Source organism: Panicum virgatum, chromosome 5N (genome assembly GCF_016808335.1).
Source record: "Panicum virgatum strain AP13 chromosome 5N, P.virgatum_v5, whole genome shotgun sequence".
In the NCBI taxonomy this organism is placed as follows: Eukaryota; Viridiplantae; Streptophyta; class Magnoliopsida; order Poales; family Poaceae; genus Panicum; species Panicum virgatum.
In genome coordinates this window covers 66,514,657-66,536,581 of record NC_053149.1, presented here as the reverse complement: position 1 = coordinate 66,536,581, position 21,925 = coordinate 66,514,657, and the positions used below count along the sequence as shown (strand labels likewise).

Here is a 21,925-nt window from a genome sequence, read left to right as displayed (position 1 = left end):
CTTCTCCTCCCCCAGCTCACCGGCGGCCCCTCCTCTAGCCCGCCGATGGCTGCCATCCTCTTCTCCTCCCTCGGCTCGCCGGCGGCCCCTCCTCTAGCTCGCTGGTGGCTGTTCAGCGGAGCATATCTGTGATGGGATGGATTCCTATTGCGGTGTATAGATTTTTCCGCACACTCTCCGTCTTCGGTCTCCTGATAAACAGTCTGTTCGGCTGGGTGGTTTGGGCTGGCTGAACACTGTAGCGGCTGGTACTGTAGCAACTACACATGGTATAGCCTCGATTACACGTGGGAGCGCGTACTGTACAGGTACTGCGGCTACAGTGGTACAATAGCTACAGTACAATCCAGCTAGCGCTGATCAGCAAAACGAACAGGCTAAGGCCCTGTTTAGTTCTCACCCCATAAACTCCGTAAACGTAAAAAAACGTCGCATCGAATGTTTCGACACATGCATGGAGTACTAAATGAAGTCTATTTACAAAACTTTTTTGTATGGATGGGCTGTAAATCGCGAGACGAATCTAATGAGCATACATAATTCATAATTTGCAACAGTGATGCTACAGTACCATCCGCTAATTATTAATTAATCATGAATTAATTAGCATCATTAGATTCGTCTCACGATTTACAACTCATCCGTGCAAAAAATTTTGTAAATAGACTTCATTTAATATTTCAAATTAATAAAATTCCATCGCAAAATTTTTTTGCAAAACATTTAAACACGGCCTAAAACATGGCAACCAATGAAACAAACAGTCCGGTCCTCACTGCGCAGCGCCACCACCAAACAACCGACGAGATGACGCGTTCCGTTCCGTTCCGTTCCGTTCACATCGATGCTTGGGCGGACTTAACCGACTCACAAATCCGGCGGCAGCAGCCCTCCGCTTTGGATCCGATCCCCCGTACCGCCCGCACCAGGCTCCAACCACGCACCAACACCACGGGAAGACACGTGTCCCGCCCAGCCAGCGCTTAACCTTCTTCCCTGCAGCCGCCGCCGCAGAGGATCCTCCTCTCAATCCCCTCTGGTTGAACCGGTTCCTCGAGAAGGGTGGGCCCGGATCTGCCAGTCTACTGAAGAGCTGTTCCACCTGTCCTACTCCCCTCCCGGCCTTCCCCTCCCAAGCGCCTCTAAACAGCAGCAGCCGGCCGGTAGACCTTGCTGCTCCTGCTGTCCTGCAGCTCGGGGGTGCACAGCGGCAACCATTTTGGGCAGGGTGGTGGGAGGAGCCCGAGCTCCTCTAGCTCTTGCAGGCTTGCAGCCGTACAAGCGCAGCAGGTACGTGTGCTTCTGAGCTGGGGGTGGGTTAGGATTCCGCTCCGCTCCCATACGAGCTGCGAATTCTCCGCTCGCCTCATCCTGCTTTCTCCTCGTTTCCTCGCTAGCTGTGCTGTGCAACCCCAAAGCCAAAGCGGAATTCATGGGTGCCGGGTGCAGAGTGAGAGGTTAGCTTCCGCTCCCTCCAGGAGCACTTGCTTGTGTGCCTCTGTTGCGACTCAGCTTCTTGCTTTCTTGCATAGTTTCATGACCGGACCAAAATGGCTAGGTTAAATTTGGAACAAGAATGGTTTGGGGGGAGGGATAGATGTAGCGCATAGATGCTTCGAACACCTGCAGGAACTGTACGGCAGTGTGACTATAAAAGGACCCTTGACGACGCTAAAGGTTGAAGGAATCTCTCTGACAGAACCGAGAGGTTTCCTCATACTGCTAGTGAGACAGAACCGCACATTGTTGGGTAGAAAAAAGATACAATACTAGTTAATTACTCATCACTAAGAAGGTGCTTATGCTCTTAATGATTCGCTGTGGCAGAGTCGTAACAGAAATGGATGCAGATGGTAGCTCCAAGAGAAGCCACCGAGTTCGTCGCGCTGTGAAGGTAGTTCACCAATTTTGATTTCTTCTCTCAATGGTTCAGCGAATTGTCAAGAAGAAGGTTAATGTGTTAACACCCTTACCATTTCTTTCTCTGAATCCCTACAGAAACTCAAGTTCAAACCGAAAGTGCCACCGCAGAAGCCAAAGAAATTGACCACGGAAACGTAATTTGTATTTGTCTCTAGGTGTCAGCAGTGTCTTTAATGTATTTTCTCCAGCTGTGTTAACACATTCTTCTGTTTCAGGCCACAACAGGAAGAACCAAAACCAATCGATGAACAGTTGATGAAGATACTGAGGGTAACTGATTATCCAATGATCGTGTCTTGATGTCGGATATATTGTGATTTGCTTAGGAGGAAAAGTAAAGGAGTTGCATGCTCTTTCGATGGCTGAACTTGTATCTGTTCTTTTCAGACTCGTCAGGTGCCTGCAAACAGTGCGCCAAATACAAAAGGTAATTTACTGCCACACCTGCAATGAAATCCTACTGTCAGGCTGTTTTTAAGATTTAGGAGCAACACGCCTTTCAATCGGATCGGGCAAAAAAAAAGGGTGGATTGTACTGTCATTTATTTAGTTGATAATCTCAAAATAATTAGACTCATATTATTTGTAGACAAGCGCTTGACACAGAAACCCCCCTCGACGCCACCTTCTGCAGATGTTGTCAGCTTGTTGCCAGCTCAATCAGCAGTGCACAAGCAAAATCAATCAGTAAGTGTCCCAAGAAGGCAAGAATTTCTTGCTTTCAACCTTGCTGTATTAGAAAACATCCTCAGTTTCTTGACAGACTTATTGGCTTGTCTTATGTACCTTTTGTTGTATCGTTTCTATGTCAAAAGAAGCCACTCCAAGTCCCCAGATCCTTTCCTGTTACTGTTAATTCAGGTGAATGTAACGATTAATGACTTCTATTCTTCTGAACAATACTTTCCGCTAAGATTTTTCATGGGAATATTCAACCCTTCACAGGAAAGTTTGACAACGAAGAGAGCGATTACGATGATGATGACAACGATAATGAAGATGTTGAGTTTCAGGAGACTCAGCCAAGTTCAATTGAATGCGAAGCTTCAACACGTCCAGCAGAGGAGCTTCGTTTGCTTGTATGAACCTCTGAGCTCTGCTAAATTGTATTCTTAGTTTCTGAACATGACATGCTTCACTTGCAACTTGTGGCAGCAAGAACACGATAGCAAAGAAAGGATGTTCCTCTTCCAGCTCCCAAAATCTCTTCCTTTGCCCAGGTCCTCCAATATAGTTGAAAGGAAAGGAAGGGCCACTGGCAAGGAGGTGAAGGAAGGATCCAACCTTCAGCAGCTGCCTCAGGGTTATTTGGGCAAAATGCTGGTGTACAAAAGTGGCAAGGTCAAAATGAAGTTAGGAGATGTCATGTTTGATGTTAGTCCACAACTTTCTCGCCTTTTTGTTCAGATCTTAGCAAGATATCCCATGTATGTTATGCTTAATTTCTTCCTCTGCAGGTGAATCCAGGAGCAGAGAGTAGGATGACACAACATGTAGTGGCTCTGAACACTCAAGAGAAACATTGTTGCTTACTTGGGGAGATTGAGAATCGGCATGTCATTGTGACTCCGGATGTTGATTCTTTGTTGAATGACAAGTAGAGGTTAGGTTGTGATATGTAGCAACATCGTTATATATGAGTTGTAGGATTGTAGTTGTGCAAGGTTAGGTTATGATCTGTAGCAATTGTATCAACCTTGTCAAGTGGTGTGTAGGCTTTCAGTTGTGCATGATTGTGTGCAGTTTACTGTGATTGTACTAGATTAGCCCTAGAACTGCTTCTCGCATTTGAACGTTTGTAATAAGTTAACTTTGTAGAATAGTAAGTGATAAAAATCAGATCATCTTCTCTCATGTTATTACCATTGTTCTTCTGTGCTAAGGTTTCCATTCATACAGATACAGAACTGAACTGCTGGATTGAAAATATCAAGAATGGTCACAGAAGACTAGAGAAGAACTTAGCTAACCATTCCTTGCGAAGATCTGGGCTACCCACAAGGAAAATCTTCCCTTCAACCTCGTTCTTCAGAAAATACTCAAACGCAGTGATTGACATCCTGTCGTAACCGCATGCTGTAATCGCTTTCCACAAGTCGTCAGCAAAGTCTCTGGGCTTTAAGCTTTTTATGGCATCTATTAACTCCCCAATCTTAAGAACTAAGTAGCGGATGTCCTCACCAGCTATCCTCTGCTCCCCGGGATCTTCAGATATCCTACTATCGTCAGAATGGGCATTCTGGACCTTTTTCAACTGAATTCCATCTGCTGATGGATCATATTCATCACTGAATATGAAAGAAAGCTCATCATAATCCTCAATAGGCCTATTCAGCATCCCTGAATCCTTCGGGTGATCCTTCATTGCAAAGAAAACAAACAGGCTCAGGCGCTCAGCCATGGCAGTTAATGGTGGCATAGCACTGACAAGGGCCATAAAAAGTGACTTGAATTCAAATAGGGTATAAGGTAACTTAGAACGTTCAATTATCAAAGTAAAAGGGACACCTTCCCATTACCATGGAGTACTGCTGGTAATCCTCTTCTCGCATGCTTATCGTCCTAGTGGCATGATCCCATGACGCAGAACCAAGGGACTTCATCTTCTCTATCCTTTGCCATCTCTCCCCTAGAGCTGTCAACTTCCTCTGTACATCAGCAACACTGCACTCTCGCTGAAACCGCTGAGAAACAACCTCTGAAGCTTCTCGCAGAGTATCCTCCCTGAACAATGCATCTTTTTCCCTTGGCATCTGAAGCCTGTTGCGCCAAGTAATTGGTGAGGAACTTGGTCCTGCCTTTGCTCCACGTGAATCGCCTCGAAGAAGTCTGCTGACCGCTGATAATGCATCCTGCCTCATTTACAATCACTTTCGAATCCACTGACCCTGTTCTCTTGCTGCCCTGCTGATGGTATGTTCAGTGAGGCTGATGAGAGTTGTACTTACATCCAGTTTCAAAGATGAATTACAAAAGCTTATCAAGGTTCCAACTCTACCTAACTGAAGTTTCATTGGTAATTACGATGGCTACAATAAACTCCCCATCTTGTTTCAAAGAGTTTAACCTGACAACTGACATTACCCTGACGTACATAAGCAGGCGTGTCTACTTCTGTCAACTGAGCTAGCGGTTTTTCATAAACTGACACTAGCATATCGAGTTATCGACAAACCATTTGTGGATAAATTGCAAAGCAAAGAGGATCTAGCATTCTACTCGGAAGAATCACAGCACCCAGCAAGCAAGCGAAGACGTCAGAGCAATGCCAGAAATAATAATAAAAAATTACTAGTTAATACCCTTCTAAAGAGCGATGGAGATGAAGAGGCGATTGAGATGCGCCGGGCCGAGAACGGGGGCCGTTGGTGATGGAGACGACACAGCACAGGAGCGCCGCCACCGCGAGAGGCTGTTGGCGCAAACTTCCCTGGTCAGAAATCAGAAACTCTTCTCTGCAGCCGCAAGCAACGGGAGGAATGGGGAGGAGCGCACCGATGAGTCGCCGGTGGAAGGGGAAGCCGGCGGCGGAGGGCGAGGAGGGGAGATTGAGGATGAAGTTCCCTTCCCGTGCATCGGCTCGCTGGCTCTGCGCTCCGTTGCGGATGAAATGTTCAGCCTGGCGGCTTGTTCAAGTCTCGACTTCGAAGTCCTTTTTCAAAAGACGCAAAGCATGGATGACTGCAAATGCCTCTACAGTTTTCGTTTCAAAAATACTCTCCTAGCAATATTGGCGGCTTGTTCATTTTTGCTGTATTGAAACTAGAATAAATAAAGAAACTAGAATAAGTGTTCGTTTTCTAAACCAGTATCTACTAAGCCTTCCAATATACAAAATGTTTTAAATTTGTATAAGTACATCTTGGCCGTTTGATTTGAAAATTGCACGTCTGGATCGGATTAAGGGCTCGTTTCAAAGTAGTGACAGTAAGATGTCCCGGTATGCAACGTCGCACTGAAACATCTGAAGGCGGTTTCTGGCCTAGCTGCTACGAACTGTTTAATGTAATAATGTTGGAGCACATGCACGCGTGAATTGAGTTAAAAGTACAACAAAAGTACTGTATATAAACTTATAAAGAGAACAGAAATCTAGTGGAGCGTTCCATCGCGATTGAGCTCAACAAAATTTTCAAGTCACTTTAAACAAACTGCAAAAGCAAAGCAAATACGCAAGCAATCCAACCAAAAAATTGCAAGTCAACAAGGTAAATGGGCATGTCCTTTTGCACTGTCAGTTTGTTTAACTTAAAAAAATCACCTAAGACCTCGACTTCTTCTTCCTGGATTTGTTGCTAGCCTTTGGCTGATCGGTGTTTGCCGCTGGAGTCTTTGATGAACTGGTGTTTTGGCTTCCTTTTGAAGAACCACTGGCAGCCGCTGTCTCTCTAGTTACAGCTCCTTGAGAACCTCTGACCTGAGCCCTCTTATCCTTCCTCTTTGGACGGTAACTGGATCGCTCTCTCCTGGGCAGCCATCTCTCAGGATCCGGTGGCGGCCCCGGGTTTGCTGGATCAAAGCCCTTCGGGTATCTAGGCTTCCGCTTCCTCTTCTTTGCCTTTTGCTTCTTCACTTCCTCAGGAACGTCTACCTTCATGTCTTGAGGCCCTTCAACATGCCTTGCGCCAGATGTCTTCTCCAAGCTCTCAACATTAACTCCTTTGAGGCCTGGCAATGGCTTCAGCTTCTTCTCATATTGTTCAGCCTTCTCCAGGTTAGTGCGTGCTGAAGTCACTACAAGCCCAGCCAAAGCTTCAATGCTTCCATGGCTCTTAACAAGTTCCTCGTACAACAGACAAGCCTCTTCATCACGTCCATGACTGAGCTTAAACTCAGCAGCCTCCCTCATGAACAAATCCAATTTGTTATCCCCGGTCATGGAATTCTTCCACCACTGGATAGCAGAATCAAGTACAGACGCTGCAGCATTTGAGTCACCTAGTCGCTCTTTAAGAGCCACTAGTGTAGCAACTGTTGCAGGCATGTGCTGAATGTCAGGTATTTTGGACAGCGAGTCAGCAGCAAGCTGAAAATGGTTGGCATTAGCAGCAATCTGAGCAAGGGCAAGGAGGACCCCTTTAGAATTCTCAGGATGCTTCTCGGCATACTGGCTAAGAACTTCTTCAGCTTTCTGAACCTTTTTTTCTTTCACATGAACAGCAGCTTGAAGTAAAACTGGGAATACACTATCTCGAAACATACCAAGCAGTTCACTGACCAACTCATGTGCCTACAAAAAGATTAAGAACAGAAATGATCATTCACTAAAAGGCTCACCAAAAGTGACCACCAAATAGAAGAAAGGGACACTGATGATGGTAATTTTCCATTTAGGTGATTATATAGGCGCATTAACATTTTTGCACGCAAGTCATTTTAAAAATCAAACAAAATTATATTGGTCAAAGTCATTTTACTTAGACCTTAAAGATTGGGATATCTCTGAGGAGTTAGCTTTGGATAGGAGCGCTTGGAGAGTAGCTATCAACGTGCCTGAACCATGACCTTTGTGTCTTTTGGGTTTCATCTCTAGCCTACCCCAACTCGCTTGGGACAAATAGCTATGTTGTTGTTGTTGTTGTTTGGTCAAAGTCATTTTACTTATAAACTGATTTGACAACACTGTAGTTCAATTATACCAATGAAAGCAAAAAAAAAAAGCTATAACCTGCGGAACTGAACAACTGTAGGGATATCCCTGCTAATGTGTCAGGAAAGAGGTTCAGAATGTGCATTGAACAGATCTAGTTTAGTAACAGGCCTTCCACACTAACTTGCAATCCAATAATATTTCTCAAGTGAAAAAGAAAAACTACTTAATCATCAGTCATGTCAGTGCTAGCTTTAATATTACGGCACTGCTAGCGCTCGGACGTCCGACAGAAATTTGCCATTGGACACTCTGACGAAACATTAAAAGTTAATCAGTGAAACATCAGTGGTCACTGTTTGCAACATGAAAAATAATGTGTAAAAAATGACTATATGGTTCAACTCTGGGATAGAAAATTTACGCAGCAACATGAACACTATGTTTCATGTAACATTTACTGTGAAATATGCAGAAAACAATAGTTGCAACTTGCAACATCGACGCTTATCTATTGCAACATATATCGGAGCGTCCGATTGTTTTAAGATTTCAGAAGTCAACTCTATAGCATTACTGTTAATATTATAACCTGCCAGAAATTCTAGCTGAAATAAGATTAGAAATTTCACAGGTATGACAAAAGAAATACAGAGAACCGAATGATCTCACTACAGCCCTAAGTAAAAAAAATCAAATAGGTATTTCTTCACAGAAGGGAAGCAGGAGATAAATTGACTTTGCAAAAACAAACCTGATCAGTTTTATTTGTATGGAGGAGTAAGAGAACACGGGCAGAATACAGAGCTTCTTTTTGCCTTTGGGACAACTTGAGGTCAACAAGTTGCAAATGGTTTGGAGCAGTAGATTTTTCAAAAAGCCGATCAAGCTTCTTCAAGCTATCTGCAGCATCTTTTGTACCTTTTAGTGAAATAAGGTTTGTTGTTGCCACAGCAAGTGATGATGGATCAGCAACTGGTGATAAATCAGCTGCCTTTTTGTTTATCATACTAACATAGGTTTGCATGGCGTCTTGAGATTGTCCTTGTAGCTGAAAATATGATGATGAAGACAAGTTAATAGGATAATGGTTGGGCTTTATGTAAGAAAACTTCTCCAGATCTAGTTACCTGTTGCACATAAGCAAGCTGAGCAGATACAGGAGCTAGCTCATATTCAATATCATCTTCACCATAGTCTTCCACCATAAGCTCTTCTTTCCCAATTCTGCATTATAAAAAAGGACATTAGAACCAGCTAATTGTTTATGCTTAAAGACTGCCACAATCACGATATAGATCTTCCATAATTTCATGAGTTGAGCAGCATCTCCATAATCATGAAGGAACATTTTAGCCTCTCCTTGAAAGACATGGGAACCTAATTTCACTATGCAAACAAATGGAAAAAATTAAACTAGTTAACCATTGAAAAAAAATCAGAGTTTTCTTATTATCAATCTGACAATACTAAATGTTGTCATAATGGATGCATTAGTCCAGTAAATCTAAGTAGAATGTTCATTAGCAATCGCTGCAGCAGGAAATTCACCTTTTAGCCAAGTCCAACTGCTCCTTAGCTTCTGAATATTTCTTGTCTTCTATCAAGGAGCAAGCAGAATTGTATGCGAGCTCAAAGCTACGAGTATCCCTAAGTGCTCTTGTGGTAAGATCAACCTTTTGTGCCTTCATAGCTGTCTGCACCTCAGAAGCCCTTCCAGCAGCAACCAGAGCAGCAATGATATTTATCTTCAGATCCATTGAGTCAATCTTAAATTTTTGAAGCCTCTCATAGCTATTAATGCAGTCATTCATTCTTCCTAGCCGGTACAAAATCTGGGATTCCAGCTGGAGAACAGCTGCAGTTTCTTCTTGACCTTTTAAAAGATCCAGAGCTTCTTGCAGTTTGTTTTGCCTGTAGTGGCAGTAGGCCTGAATAATAATAATAATACTTAGTTTGATCAAACAAATTGTTCTTAGTAACAAAAAAGTTGATACCCTAGCATCAACTTGGCCAAAAACTAGTCATGATTCTCCGACACAACATTTTAATCCATAACTGATTACAAAAAACAAACAGTGCAAAAATAAATCTCAACGAAAAGGCAATGATCAGCACTCGATAGAGAATTAAGTCTAGCCTTACTTTAACTTCAGCGTATAATTTATTACTGAAATGCAACAGGATCCGGATGTAAGAATTCAACAGGTATTATTATCGACCTTAGAGTTAAATTTGCGGAATTAAAATTTAAAAGAGATGATCCTGTCAAGATGTTTAAGCTAGATGGATATATATTGGAACAGCAGAATTAATACCAAGCATAATCACTTGTGTCCGACTGGAAGGACCGCTGAATTTGTTCATATTTAAGCCAAAGCATTACAAGTTTAAAACATAAAATGGAAGTTTCTTCTCCATCGGTAGTTCTTGCGAAATATGTCAGATAACTGCACATAAAATTTTGCCTTCCTTACGGTAACATATGAATCATAAGTTTCGGCAGAGTGCGGAATACTAGGATGCAATGCAACAGTTGCGGTGAATCGCATGACCTCCAGCAAAATTCATGATACAAAGTGTCTAGCATAAGCAGTTTGCAATCAGAACTAAACTGCATTGGGAGAAGCTCATCAAGTGAAGACTTTTGTTTCAATCACACAGATCGACAGATTTATGTTATCCTAGGACATAAACACAAACAGATCTGACCACTCATGTATCGTAACCACAGCCTAGTGAGCCAAGCACGGATGACAAGTCAACATACAGATCAAACGGTTGAAGAGAGTTAAAGGGGAGCAACTCGCATCACCTTGTAGAAGCTGAAGTCGATGGGGAGGCGCTCGGCGGCGCGCATCGCGGCGAGCGCCTTGTCGATCTCGTCGGCCTTGATGTGCGCCACCACCTTGCATCGCACCGCGTCCTCGTCCCCCGGGGCCGCCTTGAGAACTGCGGAACCGGTCGGGGTCAGATTCGAGCGGGGTTAGGGCACAGACAGGCTCCGAGACGCGCTGGGGGAGGGGTGCTTGACCTTGGTCGGCGACCTTGGCGGCCTGCTTGAACTCGCTGGCCTGGATGTGGCGGTGGAGCGAGGTGAAGAGGTCCTCGACCGAGACCGGCTCCGCGGCGGCGGCCGCCGCCGCCCTCGACTTGGGCGGCATCGGGGCGGTGGATTAGCAGGAGGGGAAGAGACTGCTCGCACGAGGGCAGCACGCGCGGTGCGAGAAAACGGGCTCGCCGCGGCCGCGCTGCCAATCTGTCAACGTGTTTCGTCTCGTCTATCGTCTTGTTGAGAAACCTGAAAATCGTGCTAAATTTACTTCCGGGTATTTTCTTTTCCAGGTAGTACTTCTTCTGTTGTGAGGAGCATTCGTGAAATTCTAAGCCAAATTCAAATTCAAACGTGATCGACAAAATTAACGGAGTAATTCTGGATTCCTGTGCGTGTTCCTAAATCATATCTGAAATCTGAACCGATTTTCTTTTACGCTTTTTTCTGAATAAAAAAAGTCTTTTACGTAATTTGACGTTCTTCCTAGAGGAAGGCCCAATTTAGTTAAGAAGGATAGAAGCCCATATAATAGTTGGTTGGAGAGTGTGTGTGGGAGATTGCATTATATGGGCCAGGCCTGAACACGAGAGTCATCGATATGGCCTGTGTAGCTCATAAGGGCCCGTTTGAATGATAGATGGTTTCCTTTTCCTTCCATGTTTATTTTCTCTGTGCGCAATGCCCGGCTTCTTCCGTAGTTCTGTCTTCTGTTCTTGAGGGCTCCCGAACTCATTTCTATGCTCTTTTGAGGATGTCAGCTTGGGGGATGGGGGCCCCACCTGTGAATTTGTCACTGATCTCCAGCTATAGGTCCGGGCGGTCGGCAACGGAGAGCCTGTTCGGTTCGCCATAAGTGGTTGGACTTAAGCTGCTGCTGAAGCGTATGATGGACCAGCCGTTCGGCAGCTTTGGTGGATAAGTTGCCGGCAGCCTCTTTCAGCGTCCCTCTCTGGCTTTCTCCTCACTGGCTGGATGCTTGGCTGGGGCTGGGCAGCTCCAGCAGCAGCTTAAGTCCAGCCACTTATGGTGAATCGAACAGGGCGGGAGTTTCTTAGGGTTCAGAGTATTTTCTTTTTCCTGATGGTGCTGAGGATTCAGAGTTACAGCAAGGGGACAAAAGGAAGTGTTAACAATTTAACACACTGAAAACATATTACGCCAGCTAGGCAGCTACTAGGTACTCCTACTAGCAGCAGCTCTCGAGTTTGTGAACACTGACGAAGGATTAGGTGAGGCTTAGGCTGTCCGCACTAGTGATTGTAAACCAGATAGCGTTCGCATGTAGTGTTATTTTTGTTGCAGCGGCATACGCTAAGCCATCCGCTGCCGTCCCGGATGGGCGGACCTCCGCTATTCCGAGCGGAGGTAGCGGCTTCCGCTACCATCTCCACCGTGGCGTGGGACCGCGTGGTCAACCGCCTCGCGCGTCGGAGAGAGAGGGGAGCAAGGAGCCGCCACCGGGGATTTGCCGGGTCGCCGCCGCCGCAGCTGCTGTCGGGGAGGAGCCGCCGCCGGGGATTGCCGGGTCGCCGCCGCCGCAGTTGTTGTCGGGGAGGCGCGCGGCCGTCGCTGTCCCGCGTCGCGACTGCTCGCGAGCGCCGGCCCGCTCGCCGCCGCCACCCGACCGCGCACGCTCGCCTCCGTCCCGCAGCGCACCCGCCGCGGCTGCCCCGGCTCGGGGCGGATCTCGCGGTCGTCCGCCAGGAGCCCAACGCGGCCGACTCGAAGCGGATCTGGCGGCCGTCCACCGGGAGCCCCGCGGCCGGCTCGGCGCTAGAGCACGGAGCGGGGGTGGCGCCGCGCGGCCTCGCCATGGCCGGCCAGGAGGGAGGGAGAGGGGGTGGGGTATGGACGATGGGACGCCGGCCGGGCGCCGCGCGCTCGCCGCCGCCGGGCCGAGCCGAGCCACCGCCGCGGACGCGCGCCGCGCGGGCCGCCGCAGCGAGCGTGGGCCGCGCCGAGCCGCCGCCGCGCGGCGCGCCATGGCTGGGCCAGGAGGGAGGGAGAGGGGTGGGGTGGGGTGTGGACGACGGGATGGCCGCCGGGCGCCGCGCGCTGGCCGCCGCCGGACCTAGCCGGGCCGAGCCGCCGCCGCGGACGCGCGCCGCGCGCTCGCTGTTGCCGCGGGGACGCGCGCCGCGCGGCGCGCCATGGCTGGGCCAGGAGGGAGGGAGAGGGGGTGGGGTGTGGACGACGGGATGACCGCCGGGCGCCGCGCGCTGGCCGCCGCCCGGCCGAGCCGCCGCCGCCGCGGACGCGCGCTGGCCACCTCCGGGCCGAGCCACAGACGCGCCCCGCCGCCGCGAGCGTGGGCCCCGCTGAGCCGCCGCCGCGGTCGTCGCGAGGCGCGCGCGGGCTCGCCATGGCCCGGCGCCGCTCGCCTTGGCCGTCGCGAGGCGCGCGCGGATCTGGCCGCCGCCATGGACGCTCCTTGAGCCGCCATGGCCACCGAGTAGGGAGGGGGAAGGAGGAGGGGCGCCAGATCCGGCTGCTCCGGCGCTCGAGCATGCGGGTCTCGCCCTCTCCGCCATGGCGACGGTGGAGGCCGGAGGAGGGAGGCTGCGAGGGTGGCAACGCTGGCGAGGCCGAGAGAGGGGAGGGAGGGAGAGAGAGGGGAGGGGTGGGGGCGGCGGGGGTGGTAAAAAATATTAGGAGACTGACGTGTGGGATCTGAGTCTTGGTAGTTAGTATAGAGGATGTCTGTAGAGTATGAACGAGTGCGGAGAAATTAAATGTAGAGGAGAGAATATTAATGACTAGAACAGAGTATATTTTTTTAGAAAATAAATTTAGAGTATGACGAGTGCGGACAGCTTATCCAAAGATCCAAACCTTGTCAAAGAAGACGCAAGAGGGACTGTTAGCAACGACCCCATCATGTCGCGTTGAACGAGCTAGCGACATGCCAAATAGTCAAATACAGTACGACGTCAATCGGTTCACTGGATTGGCACCTTTACGACGAGTCTCTCTCGTCTCCCCTGACGACGCTTTCCGGCTTGGCGCACTCACGCGCCTCGCGTAGGGGAGGAAACGGCGGCGAAACAACGGCCCCCTGCCGCTGCAGCCGGAGTCCATCCACAGGTTCTCCCGGACGCCGCTCAGCGTCGATCCCCTTTTACTACTCCCGATTCCCTCTCGGAGATGATGACAAAGAGAGCTCTCGTCAGGGAATCTAAAGTATTGTTCCAAGGAGAACCAGGTACCGCCACCAGAACAGGGTTAATCTTGATGCGGCTGACACAGAGGTGAAATACAGTCTGAATCACACCTGACAGAGCCAATCCGGATCATTTCTCTCGTCAGGGAATGGAAGCAGCAGAGGAGACAGATAATGCTCGGAAGCTCTGGTGCGTCCGGACTGAGTCCCGGAGGAGGTTGAAGCCAGCTGCCTGCTTGGGTTAGGTGGCCGGGGTCTATCGCGTGGTGCGGGCGTGCTGCGCCTGTGCCCCCATGCTCACCTCGTCAACACCACCACCTAAAACTTGAGAACAACGTGTGCCATTATTTTTTTCATTCAGTACAAGCTTCGATTGGAAATCCTGGTCAGGTCGACTAGGGCGGACGCCTGATGGATGGCATCGGCAAACTTCCCACTGAATCATGGCATGCATATCTGTTCTAGCAGCCGTCCCATCGACTAGGCGACTTCAACGGCGACCTGCATGGCTGCATCCCATTTGTTGACGCTCTTTCTCTGCATCATCATTATCTGGAAGCTTAAGGTGGATACCTCTATCGCTTACGAGTTCAGACACTGTAATCTAGACTTGTTAAGTCCACTTGGACATATGATCCCATCAAACCTGATTTCTTATTGCTCACCAAAACATGCTTTTCTAGTCCTGTTAGAGTGACGGCGACCACTGATGACTGTACATTAGATTTCAACCATGGATTTAAGTTTTCGTCAGAACAACTGAAACACTCTGGCAGCGAGTAAGTACTGAGTGGATAATAAATATCCAAAAAAGAAATGTGTTGTCGAAAAGAAAATATTACATGTATATCCAAAACAGCAGATGATTTTTCTTCCCCTTTTGTTTTGATTGCTACCTGTAACTGCTCGGCTGTCTTCTTGTCAATGCTTCGCTCGCTTTACACGTTTTCAGTGTGACAAGTTGCATGGAAGGTGCAGGGTACAGCTTAATCTCATTTCCAGCTCTGCCACTTAACTAGCACATAGTTTTACACAGTTCGCAAGAACAAGAAGATACGCATCTGTCTGAATGGAAAATTTCAGTTGACATTCGATACTGCCAGTTTGCGCAAACACACATAATTCTTGGAAAATTTATCTGATTATAAAAGCACCGGCAGTTATGTTCCATTTCAAAACCCGGGTTAGGTTAGGTTAGGTATCTGTGCATATCAAGCCTTCATCTCTGAGAAAGGGCGGCAGGTAAACAGAGAACTCCACAGCTTACGACATGCATCCAGATGAAGTGATCATCTCATTCTGTTTACCATTTCTGCTTGTACATTAAAAAACAATATCATCAGGATGATCTATCTTAAACACTTCGGATCAAGGGAAAGGCATGGGCAACCATACTGTATTTTGAAATGCTGCACATGTACTTGAGGACATTATAATTTGGTGCTAAAACAGATTAAACAATAAAGAAAAGGAGGCTAGAAGCAAGAGAATTTACTTCTTGTGGACATGGGGTTGTTGATTGCGTTATCCAGGCCAAGTGTAGAGCTGAAACCTGCCGTGGCGAATCAAGCTTCTTCCCTCCTGCCGGCGACATCTGCACAGCACGTCGTTCTCGTCCAACTCGATCTGCATCGGAAACCCATAGGGCAGCCTTGGTGTTTTCAGTTTCAACGCTGCTGCTACCAGATCGGTAGGTCCTAGACCAATTATAAAAAACTTATCAGGTTGTTTCTTCTATTCGAGTAGCATGCGGAGACCTAGCTAAGGACTAGTAGTATACAGCATGCTAAATCATGTGGTGTTCTGTGGTCGTTGCACGTCATGGGTAGCACAGCATCTCGATCCACACATACCCTGTATAAACAAAGGCAGGCATGCATGCGTCCTGTATTTTGCAAACGGAACCAGGAACATGTTAGGGGTGTTCATGTCACCGGACACCATCAGTTTATGCACTTGGGACAAATTTGTGCAGAGTTGAGCTAGGAGCACTCTGATTTCGTCGTCCCATTCCAGAGTCTGTCCGATTTGGTCATCCATACCATTATGAAATCTTAGAAAGAAACATGCCATGATTTAGCTAGCTCTTGCATTGTGTTGCGCAGCTGACTAACGCCCGGGATGCTTGTCAAACTTGTCTAGCTAGCAACATGGTGCATTTCTCCCAAATGAAGCCCATTTTTTAGACACTAGAAACTCGTGAAGAGCGATGGCGTCAGGGGTCAGGCAACCGTCGAGCTGACTATTCGACGCTGTCCTGATCGCTCTCCACCACATCACAGCAGACTTAACAAGCCGCGCGACACGAACTCGGTCTCTAATCTAATCACAGTCCTAATTGTATACTACATTCTTTTTCTTTGGCATTTCTCGCCTCAATCATACTCACCCGAACTAGTGAAATGATTGGTTTTTTTTGGAGATTCTAGATGTTCTTGCCTTCCATGAGAAAACAGAAAAAAAAATTTGAACATAGTTTCTTTGGCCAAGCGAATTCATGTTCTCCTTCATGAGGTCCATAAGCAGCCTAAACTGCGAAAAGGGAGCAGGCAACCAGCCAAAACCATCGCCTAGAATACTACAGCTACCAAAGTACTCATGTGGCTGTCCCAATTACTAACATGATAAGCAAAAGAAAAAAAGAAATCAAAAGCACGAGCCACGAGGGACACACAACTTCATAAACACTGCAGTGGCTAGGAACTGAGCAAAACCGTCAGCATCAACCGCTGTCGAGGCACACGCAACCGGAGCCAAAACACAAACGCGACACCATACAGGATGGCCGATGAACCCGTCGCCTGAGCCTGAGAGCGAGACCCATAGAGAAACCAGCGCGTGCGCGCGCGGCTTCCCCCCGCCTATAAAGTAACGAAGCGTCTCGCTCACCCAGCCGGGCTGCTTACCAGTCGCCGCCAGAGCCAGGCAACCACCATTTCCTCGACCTCTAGCGGAAAGCCGGAGCAGCGATCGGCGTCGTCGCGTCGTGCTCGTGCGTGCTCGCCAGTCACCGGGATCGATGGAGGGGCTCATCCCGTTCATCTACAAGGCCATCAAGGAGCGGCGGACGCGGAGCTACTCGCGGTGCAGCTCCACCGGGTCGGCGCACGGCGGCCGGTTCGGCGCCCGCGTGGAGGACGGCGGCGCCTGGGACGGCAAGCAGTGGGAGGCGGCCGCCGCGAAGGCGGTGCCCGCGGGGAGCGAGATGGCGCACCACCGCCGGCACCGGTCCCTGGAGGAGCTGGCCGGGGAGGTGGGGGCCTCGCCCGCGTGGCGGCAGCCGAGGGCCCGGAGCATGAGGATCTTCTCCTGCATCAGCGGCATGTGATGAGGATCGACGCCCGCCGGCGGATCGGAGGGGCAAGGAATTTGCTCGCTCGTGTTTCTGCTTAGTTCTGAGGTAGTAGTAGTAATTGTGCAGTGATTGTACCGTGTTATACTGTTTGTCCAACCCAAGTGTACATACACATCGATTTGCGAAGGTGCAGATGATGGTTTGCAAATCCCTGTTTGTTCGATTGTTGTTCGTTTTTAAGGTCCGTACACGTAGATGTACGAACGAAATTGTGAAATGGAATTTTTAAGTGCAGAAGATCATTCAGAATGAGCATCGTATATTGTAATGTGCTTGAGGCCATACTGAGCAGGAATTATTAGAGAATCCGGGTTCACAATCTACGGTGTGTCAAAATTGATTTGTTACACTTGTCCAGCGTAGGTCCAAGTCAGACCTCATCCATGTCGCTCAGCTCGGCAAAAATCTACTCAAGAGTAAAGTGAACACATCATTTCAAAAAAAAAAAAAACAAAGTGAACGCAAATCCTGGCCTGATCTCTAGTGACTAGAGTAGGCCTTGTGTGTTGCCTGTCAACAAAAGTAGCTGCACGAATCTTGAAGGAATCGCAGCCATAAAAATCAGAGTGAAATGAAGGAAGAAAAACACCTGATAGATATATAGAAAAACCGTTGTGTTTTGCTAGCTGATGCGTCGTGATGGAGTTGGTGTTATCGTTTGGGATGAGCTTGATTTGCACAGGCGGAGCTGACGACAAATCTGGTATTGCGGCCCGCCTAAGCAAACTTGGGTGCAAGGTGGTGGGTTGGGCTTGGGCAGCAAAGGACACAGACAACCCCGGCCCGCACAGAAACCAACTCTACTCTCGTGGCGGCAGCGGCGTGTGGGGGCTAAAGGACCCAGCAGAAAGACGAGCGCGGAGCCGGTGCGTGCGTGGTCTGTCGCCCGGCAGCCGCTCGCCGCGGCCACGAGGGGCGCAGCACACGCAGAGCCGGACCCCGCCCCCTTCGTCCCCACACCAGAGAATCTCCACGGGCGAACCACAGGACGGTGGTCGGCTCGGGCGGCCCAAACCATGCGCCCACCGCCGCGCCCTCGCTCGCTGTCCCAGCCAGAAGTACAGAACCATCAACCAACCTCTCGATCACTCGCCACTGGGCACTGGGGCTAGCGCTACCGTTTCTAACCGCGCCAGCAGCCAGAGCGCGGCGCAGGGGAGTCGAGCCGCCCGGAGCCGGAGCCGGACAGCCGGGGGCGTGCGGCCAGGACATGAAGGCATGCGGCGCGGGCGCGGCCGTGGCTTGTGATCGCACGGCCCACCGAGGCTGGCTGACAGGCCAGGCATCGCTGTCGAGGATCTCACGCATCTCGAGGCCTATCTCGCGGCTAATTAATACCACCCGGGTGGTGTCCGTTGCCGGAGCCGGACCAGGGTTCACCTTACCGACGGTAAAGCGATTTTCGCCAACTAGCGGTATCGGTAAACCGGCGGTAAATCGCCGGAAACTGTTAGAAACCGCTCGAAATGACAATTCAAATTCAAAAAACCGGTAACCGTTGTTTACCGACCGGTAATCGATGTTTACCGACCGGTAACCGTCGTTTTTAACCGGTAAACACCGTATGATTTTGGAAAATTAAAAATTTTGGTAATTTTGTAAATATCATTACTGATGGTATATATCAAACAATTATATAATATTTACACATACATAGAATAGAAGTTCATATCCATAAAAATAGAAATTCACATCCATAGTCCATATAGATCATCACAACAATAGTCCATACAAATCATCACAACCATAGTCCTCACAAACCATCATCGTCAATATATATAATACATAGTAGTGGTTTCCGGTCCAAATGAACAAATGAACAAATGAAAATATATGTACATATTTGAAATATGAACACACATATATACATATAGCTAAAATGAACAAATTAACATCTAACTACCATGAACAAATGGATCCATATAGCTAATATGAACACATGTTTTTGAATATAGCTACACAACAAACATCTAAAAATCAATGTAAAATCAAGAAATACTCACAATGCAGTGGTTTCCGGTCCAAATGCGCCGATTTCCGCTCGAAAAACGCCGAATACCGCTCGGGATTAGAGGATACCGCTCGGGATTACCGGTCCGAAAGTTTTTTTATTTTTATGAGTGCCCAAACAGTCAAATATTTGAACATGTTCTATATTAGAATGATGTATGTCATCTCTACTTTCTTACCATATTTTTTCCTTTTTTATTTCAAATATTTTTGAAAATTTTAAATTCGGGCGAAATTTTTCAAAATTTACCGCCGGTATGGATTGCCGCCTAGTAGCGGTATCGGTAAAAATCGGCGGTAACTGGCGGTTACCGATCGGTAAGGAAAACACTGAGCCGGACAGCCTGAAAAGGCCGTGCTCCGGGCCTCCGGCCGCCCGAAATTCAACCATTCATGCCTTTCCGCCAACCTGAAGACGACGGAGCCCAGATGTAAAATGCCAACAGGCGGCTGTAAAAGTTCTGATTTTTCCTGCCAGGAGGTACAGTAAATTGGCTGTTGGAACGGCCGGCGACGAATAGACGACCGGTAACCAGCCAACCAGGAGAGCTTCTCACAGTAGGCCGGCCAAAATTGCGCCAAAGACTAGAGTCGCTGGCCACTGCACGTCTGCACTGCACTGTTACCGGCAAGGAGCGAACTGAAACCGTCTTTTCCTTCCCTCGGCCGAGACTCTGGGCAGGCGGAGGGGAATCCACAACACAAAGCCCCTTCCCAGTTTCCATTTCCACACACGCTCATCTTGCTCCACCACGCTTTGCTCCCTTTTCTCCTGCACTTCGTAATCTCTCTCTCTCTCTCTCTCTCTCTCTCTCTCTCTCTCTAAAACCTCTTGGAGCCGCGCGCGCTGCCCGTCGCAGGCAATGTCGGCGTTCATACCCCCGGCGCCGCCGGCGCTCACGGTGCCGGTGGCGTACGGCGTCGGAGGCTCGCCCGTCGAGGGCGCCGCGGGGAGAGGGTCGTACGGCCCGGTGATCGCCATGCTGGCCGTCGTCGCCGTGCTGGCGGCGGCGGCGCTGGCCGTGGGCCGGCTCTTCTTCGGGCGCCGCGCGCTCGGCCAATCCGGCGGCGGCGGCCGCGACCTGGAGGCCTGGGTGGAGCGCACGTGCGGCCCCTGCGTCGGCGCCGCCATGCTCACCCAGGACAAGGAGGATGTTCCCGGCAGCGTGGCCGCGGCCGCGGAGGCGGAGCCGCCGCCGGAGGGAACGGAGCGAGGAGAGATCACCAGCGTCGCGTCCTGATACGAGCCTTGTACTAAATCGTTAAGCCGAGTTGGCGTCGAGAATTTTTGGAATGCTGCTAATCTGTAGAAATGCATGTTCAAGTTCATATAGTATGTGGCATGCAAGACGGAGTGGATTTGATGTTTGATTCGCGCGCTCCATGTTCGACGCGGTTTTTTTTCCTTCTTCTTCCCCTTCTTCTTTCCCTTCAGTCCCTGCACTGTTGTTCTTCTGGTTCTGGGCGCTCGCGCGGCACTGTCGCCAGTCACTGCACCATATAGTGATGTCCGTACGTGGTGACACGAGGGAGCACCGGAGCAGGGCGGGAGGCCGCGTCCCGGCGCTTCAGTTTGGCATCGGGCGCCAGGCCAGCCTCGATGTGGCAGCCTGCAGGCAGAGCGGCACATGAGGGGAGGTCAGAGGGCACAGCGTTGACTGTCCTGGGTGGCACAGAAGAACGCTAGCCCGCCAGGCCGCCAAGATGTACGGACTGCAATCCTCGTGAAATAAAAAATTTTAAATGTCACATCGAATAAATGTTGGAAGAGATTTTCATATATTAATTAAAAAATTAATTTTAGAACTCATCTGGAAATCGTGAGACGAATCTTTTGAAACTTTTGACCGCGTCATTAACACATATGTGTTACTGTAGCACTCATGGCTAATTTTATACTAATTAAACTCAAAAGATTTATTTCGTCATTTACATCCAAACTGTGCAATTAATTTTTTTAACTATATTAAATGCTCTAGATTTTTTAACTATATTTAATGTTTTATGCATGGCCGGATCTGCCCCTCCTATGGGTGGATCTGCGGCTATGCGGGGTGGCCGCGCGCGGACGGCGGGCGGGCGTGCGGTGCACGGCGGCTCGATGGTCGTGGCTGCTCGCGACGGCGTGACGACGGTGGGCGTCGTCGCCCCTCACGGCCGCTGCGCGCGTGCGCGGCGCGCTCGAAAGTCGGCACGGCGGGGCTATGGCCGGCGCGCGGGGGTGTGTGCGCGGCCGCGGCTGTGGCCGGCGCGCGCGGCAGTGGGGCTGCGGTGCGAGGAAGAGTTGCGGCGCGGGCCGAGGCCACGTCGCCCGTGCTGGCGGTTTCTGCCCGGCCGGGAGGAGGTGCGGTGGTGCGGCATGCCGGGGAGGAGGTGCGGTGGTGCGGTGTGGTTCCGGCGCGTTGCCGGGTCGCGAGTACGGCGGAGGGAGATGGAGCTTCGGCAGCGGGCTTTGTGGAGCTGTGATAGTGACGTCCCTCGTTTGGGGCGGCCGCAGTGAGGATGCCGGCTTAAGGCGACGAACGCGTGCAGTGGGGTGCCGGCACTCCGGGCGAAAGCCCTTGCCAGATTCATTCTAGTGAAATGGTGGCGGCGCCTCCGGGCGTCGCTCTCCTACACGAGGTCTCTGGGTGAAAAACCGGTCCAGCTCCTGGACGAGCGACGGCGGCGCCTGTGGGCGTCGTAACCTCCTTGGAGGCGGCGTCTCTAGAGACACTGTTCGGCGACTTGGCCGGCCTGCTGCTCGCGTTTTTCTTCGACCGGTGGTGACAATCTGTCGCAGGGCGTGCGGAGAAGGGGGTTGTCTACCTCACGCCAAGACGCCTGCTCTTC

General features: G+C 49.6%; 5 protein-coding genes across 6 annotated transcripts; 3 read left to right on the top strand and 2 right to left on the bottom strand.

Moving 5' to 3' along the window:
* Positions 1 to 998: 998 nt before the first annotated feature.
* On the top strand, positions 999 to 3,782 carry LOC120676336. Its single transcript, XM_039957589.1, has 10 exons — positions 999 to 1,290; positions 1,828 to 1,894; positions 1,999 to 2,057; positions 2,139 to 2,193; positions 2,311 to 2,350; positions 2,513 to 2,610; positions 2,739 to 2,784; positions 2,869 to 3,002; positions 3,079 to 3,297; positions 3,381 to 3,782. Exons 2-10 carry the CDS (start codon positions 1,841 to 1,843, stop codon positions 3,522 to 3,524), a joined length of 849 nt encoding a protein of 282 aa, XP_039813523.1. The 5' UTR covers positions 999 to 1,290; positions 1,828 to 1,840; the 3' UTR covers positions 3,525 to 3,782.
* On the bottom strand, positions 3,751 to 5,624 carry LOC120676337. Of its 2 annotated transcripts, none has more exons than XM_039957590.1 (4): positions 5,419 to 5,624; positions 5,226 to 5,335; positions 4,443 to 4,830; positions 3,751 to 4,282 (listed from the first exon to the last, which is right to left on the bottom strand). In XM_039957590.1, exons 3-4 carry the CDS (start codon positions 4,782 to 4,784, stop codon positions 3,863 to 3,865), a joined length of 762 nt encoding a protein of 253 aa, XP_039813524.1. In that variant the 5' UTR covers positions 4,785 to 4,830; positions 5,226 to 5,335; positions 5,419 to 5,624; the 3' UTR covers positions 3,751 to 3,862. The 2 variants fall into 2 exon arrangements, with proteins under 2 accessions (XP_039813524.1, XP_039813525.1); XM_039957591.1 differs by having other exon boundaries at positions 4,443 to 4,827.
* A 335-nt stretch (positions 5,625 to 5,959) lies between these two features.
* LOC120676335 (signal recognition particle subunit SRP72-like) lies at positions 5,960 to 10,780 on the bottom strand. The gene is made up of 6 exons (XM_039957588.1): positions 10,548 to 10,780; positions 10,329 to 10,465; positions 9,065 to 9,444; positions 8,644 to 8,740; positions 8,268 to 8,564; positions 5,960 to 7,153 (listed from the first exon to the last, which is right to left on the bottom strand). Exons 1-6 carry the CDS (start codon positions 10,675 to 10,677, stop codon positions 6,185 to 6,187), a joined length of 2,010 nt encoding a protein of 669 aa, XP_039813522.1. The 5' UTR covers positions 10,678 to 10,780; the 3' UTR covers positions 5,960 to 6,184.
* A 5,831-nt stretch (positions 10,781 to 16,611) lies between these two features.
* LOC120676857 lies at positions 16,612 to 17,347 on the top strand. Its single transcript, XM_039958185.1, has one exon. It carries the CDS (start codon positions 16,748 to 16,750, stop codon positions 17,054 to 17,056), a length of 309 nt encoding a protein of 102 aa, XP_039814119.1. The 5' UTR covers positions 16,612 to 16,747; the 3' UTR covers positions 17,057 to 17,347.
* A 2,386-nt stretch (positions 17,348 to 19,733) lies between these two features.
* On the top strand, positions 19,734 to 20,475 carry LOC120676806. The gene has a single exon (XM_039958132.1). It carries the CDS (start codon positions 19,957 to 19,959, stop codon positions 20,332 to 20,334), a length of 378 nt encoding a protein of 125 aa, XP_039814066.1. The 5' UTR covers positions 19,734 to 19,956; the 3' UTR covers positions 20,335 to 20,475.
* Positions 20,476 to 21,925: the final 1,450 nt, after the last annotated feature.

Excerpts from the sequence above, each read along its gene's own strand:
- LOC120676336 (XM_039957589.1), top strand. The coding sequence starts at position 1,841 with ATGGATGCAGATGGTAGCTCCAAGAGAAGCCACCGAGTTCGTCGCGCT. Across the intron at positions 2,351-2,512 it reads CAGTGCGCCAAATACAAAAG|ACAAGCGCTTGACACAGAAA; the intron begins GTAATTTACTGC and ends TATTATTTGTAG. Across the intron at positions 3,003-3,078 it reads CAGAGGAGCTTCGTTTGCTT|CAAGAACACGATAGCAAAGA; the intron begins GTATGAACCTCT and ends AACTTGTGGCAG.
- LOC120676337 (XM_039957590.1), bottom strand. The coding sequence starts at position 4,784 with ATGAGGCAGGATGCATTATCAGCGGTCAGCAGACTTCTTCGAGGCGAT. Across the intron at positions 4,283-4,442 it reads ATTACCAGCAGTACTCCATG|GATCACCCGAAGGATTCAGG; the intron begins GTAATGGGAAGG and ends TTTGCAATGAAG.
- LOC120676335 (XM_039957588.1), bottom strand. The coding sequence starts at position 10,677 with ATGCCGCCCAAGTCGAGGGCGGCGGCGGCCGCCGCCGCGGAGCCGGTC. Across the intron at positions 10,466-10,547 it reads CGCCAAGGTCGCCGACCAAG|TTCTCAAGGCGGCCCCGGGG; the intron begins GTCAAGCACCCC and ends CCGGTTCCGCAG. Across the intron at positions 9,445-10,328 it reads TCGACTTCAGCTTCTACAAG|GCCTACTGCCACTACAGGCA; the intron begins GTGATGCGAGTT and ends ATTATTATTCAG.
- LOC120676857 (XM_039958185.1), top strand. The coding sequence starts at position 16,748 with ATGGAGGGGCTCATCCCGTTCATCTACAAGGCCATCAAGGAGCGGCGG.
- LOC120676806 (XM_039958132.1), top strand. The coding sequence starts at position 19,957 with ATGTCGGCGTTCATACCCCCGGCGCCGCCGGCGCTCACGGTGCCGGTG.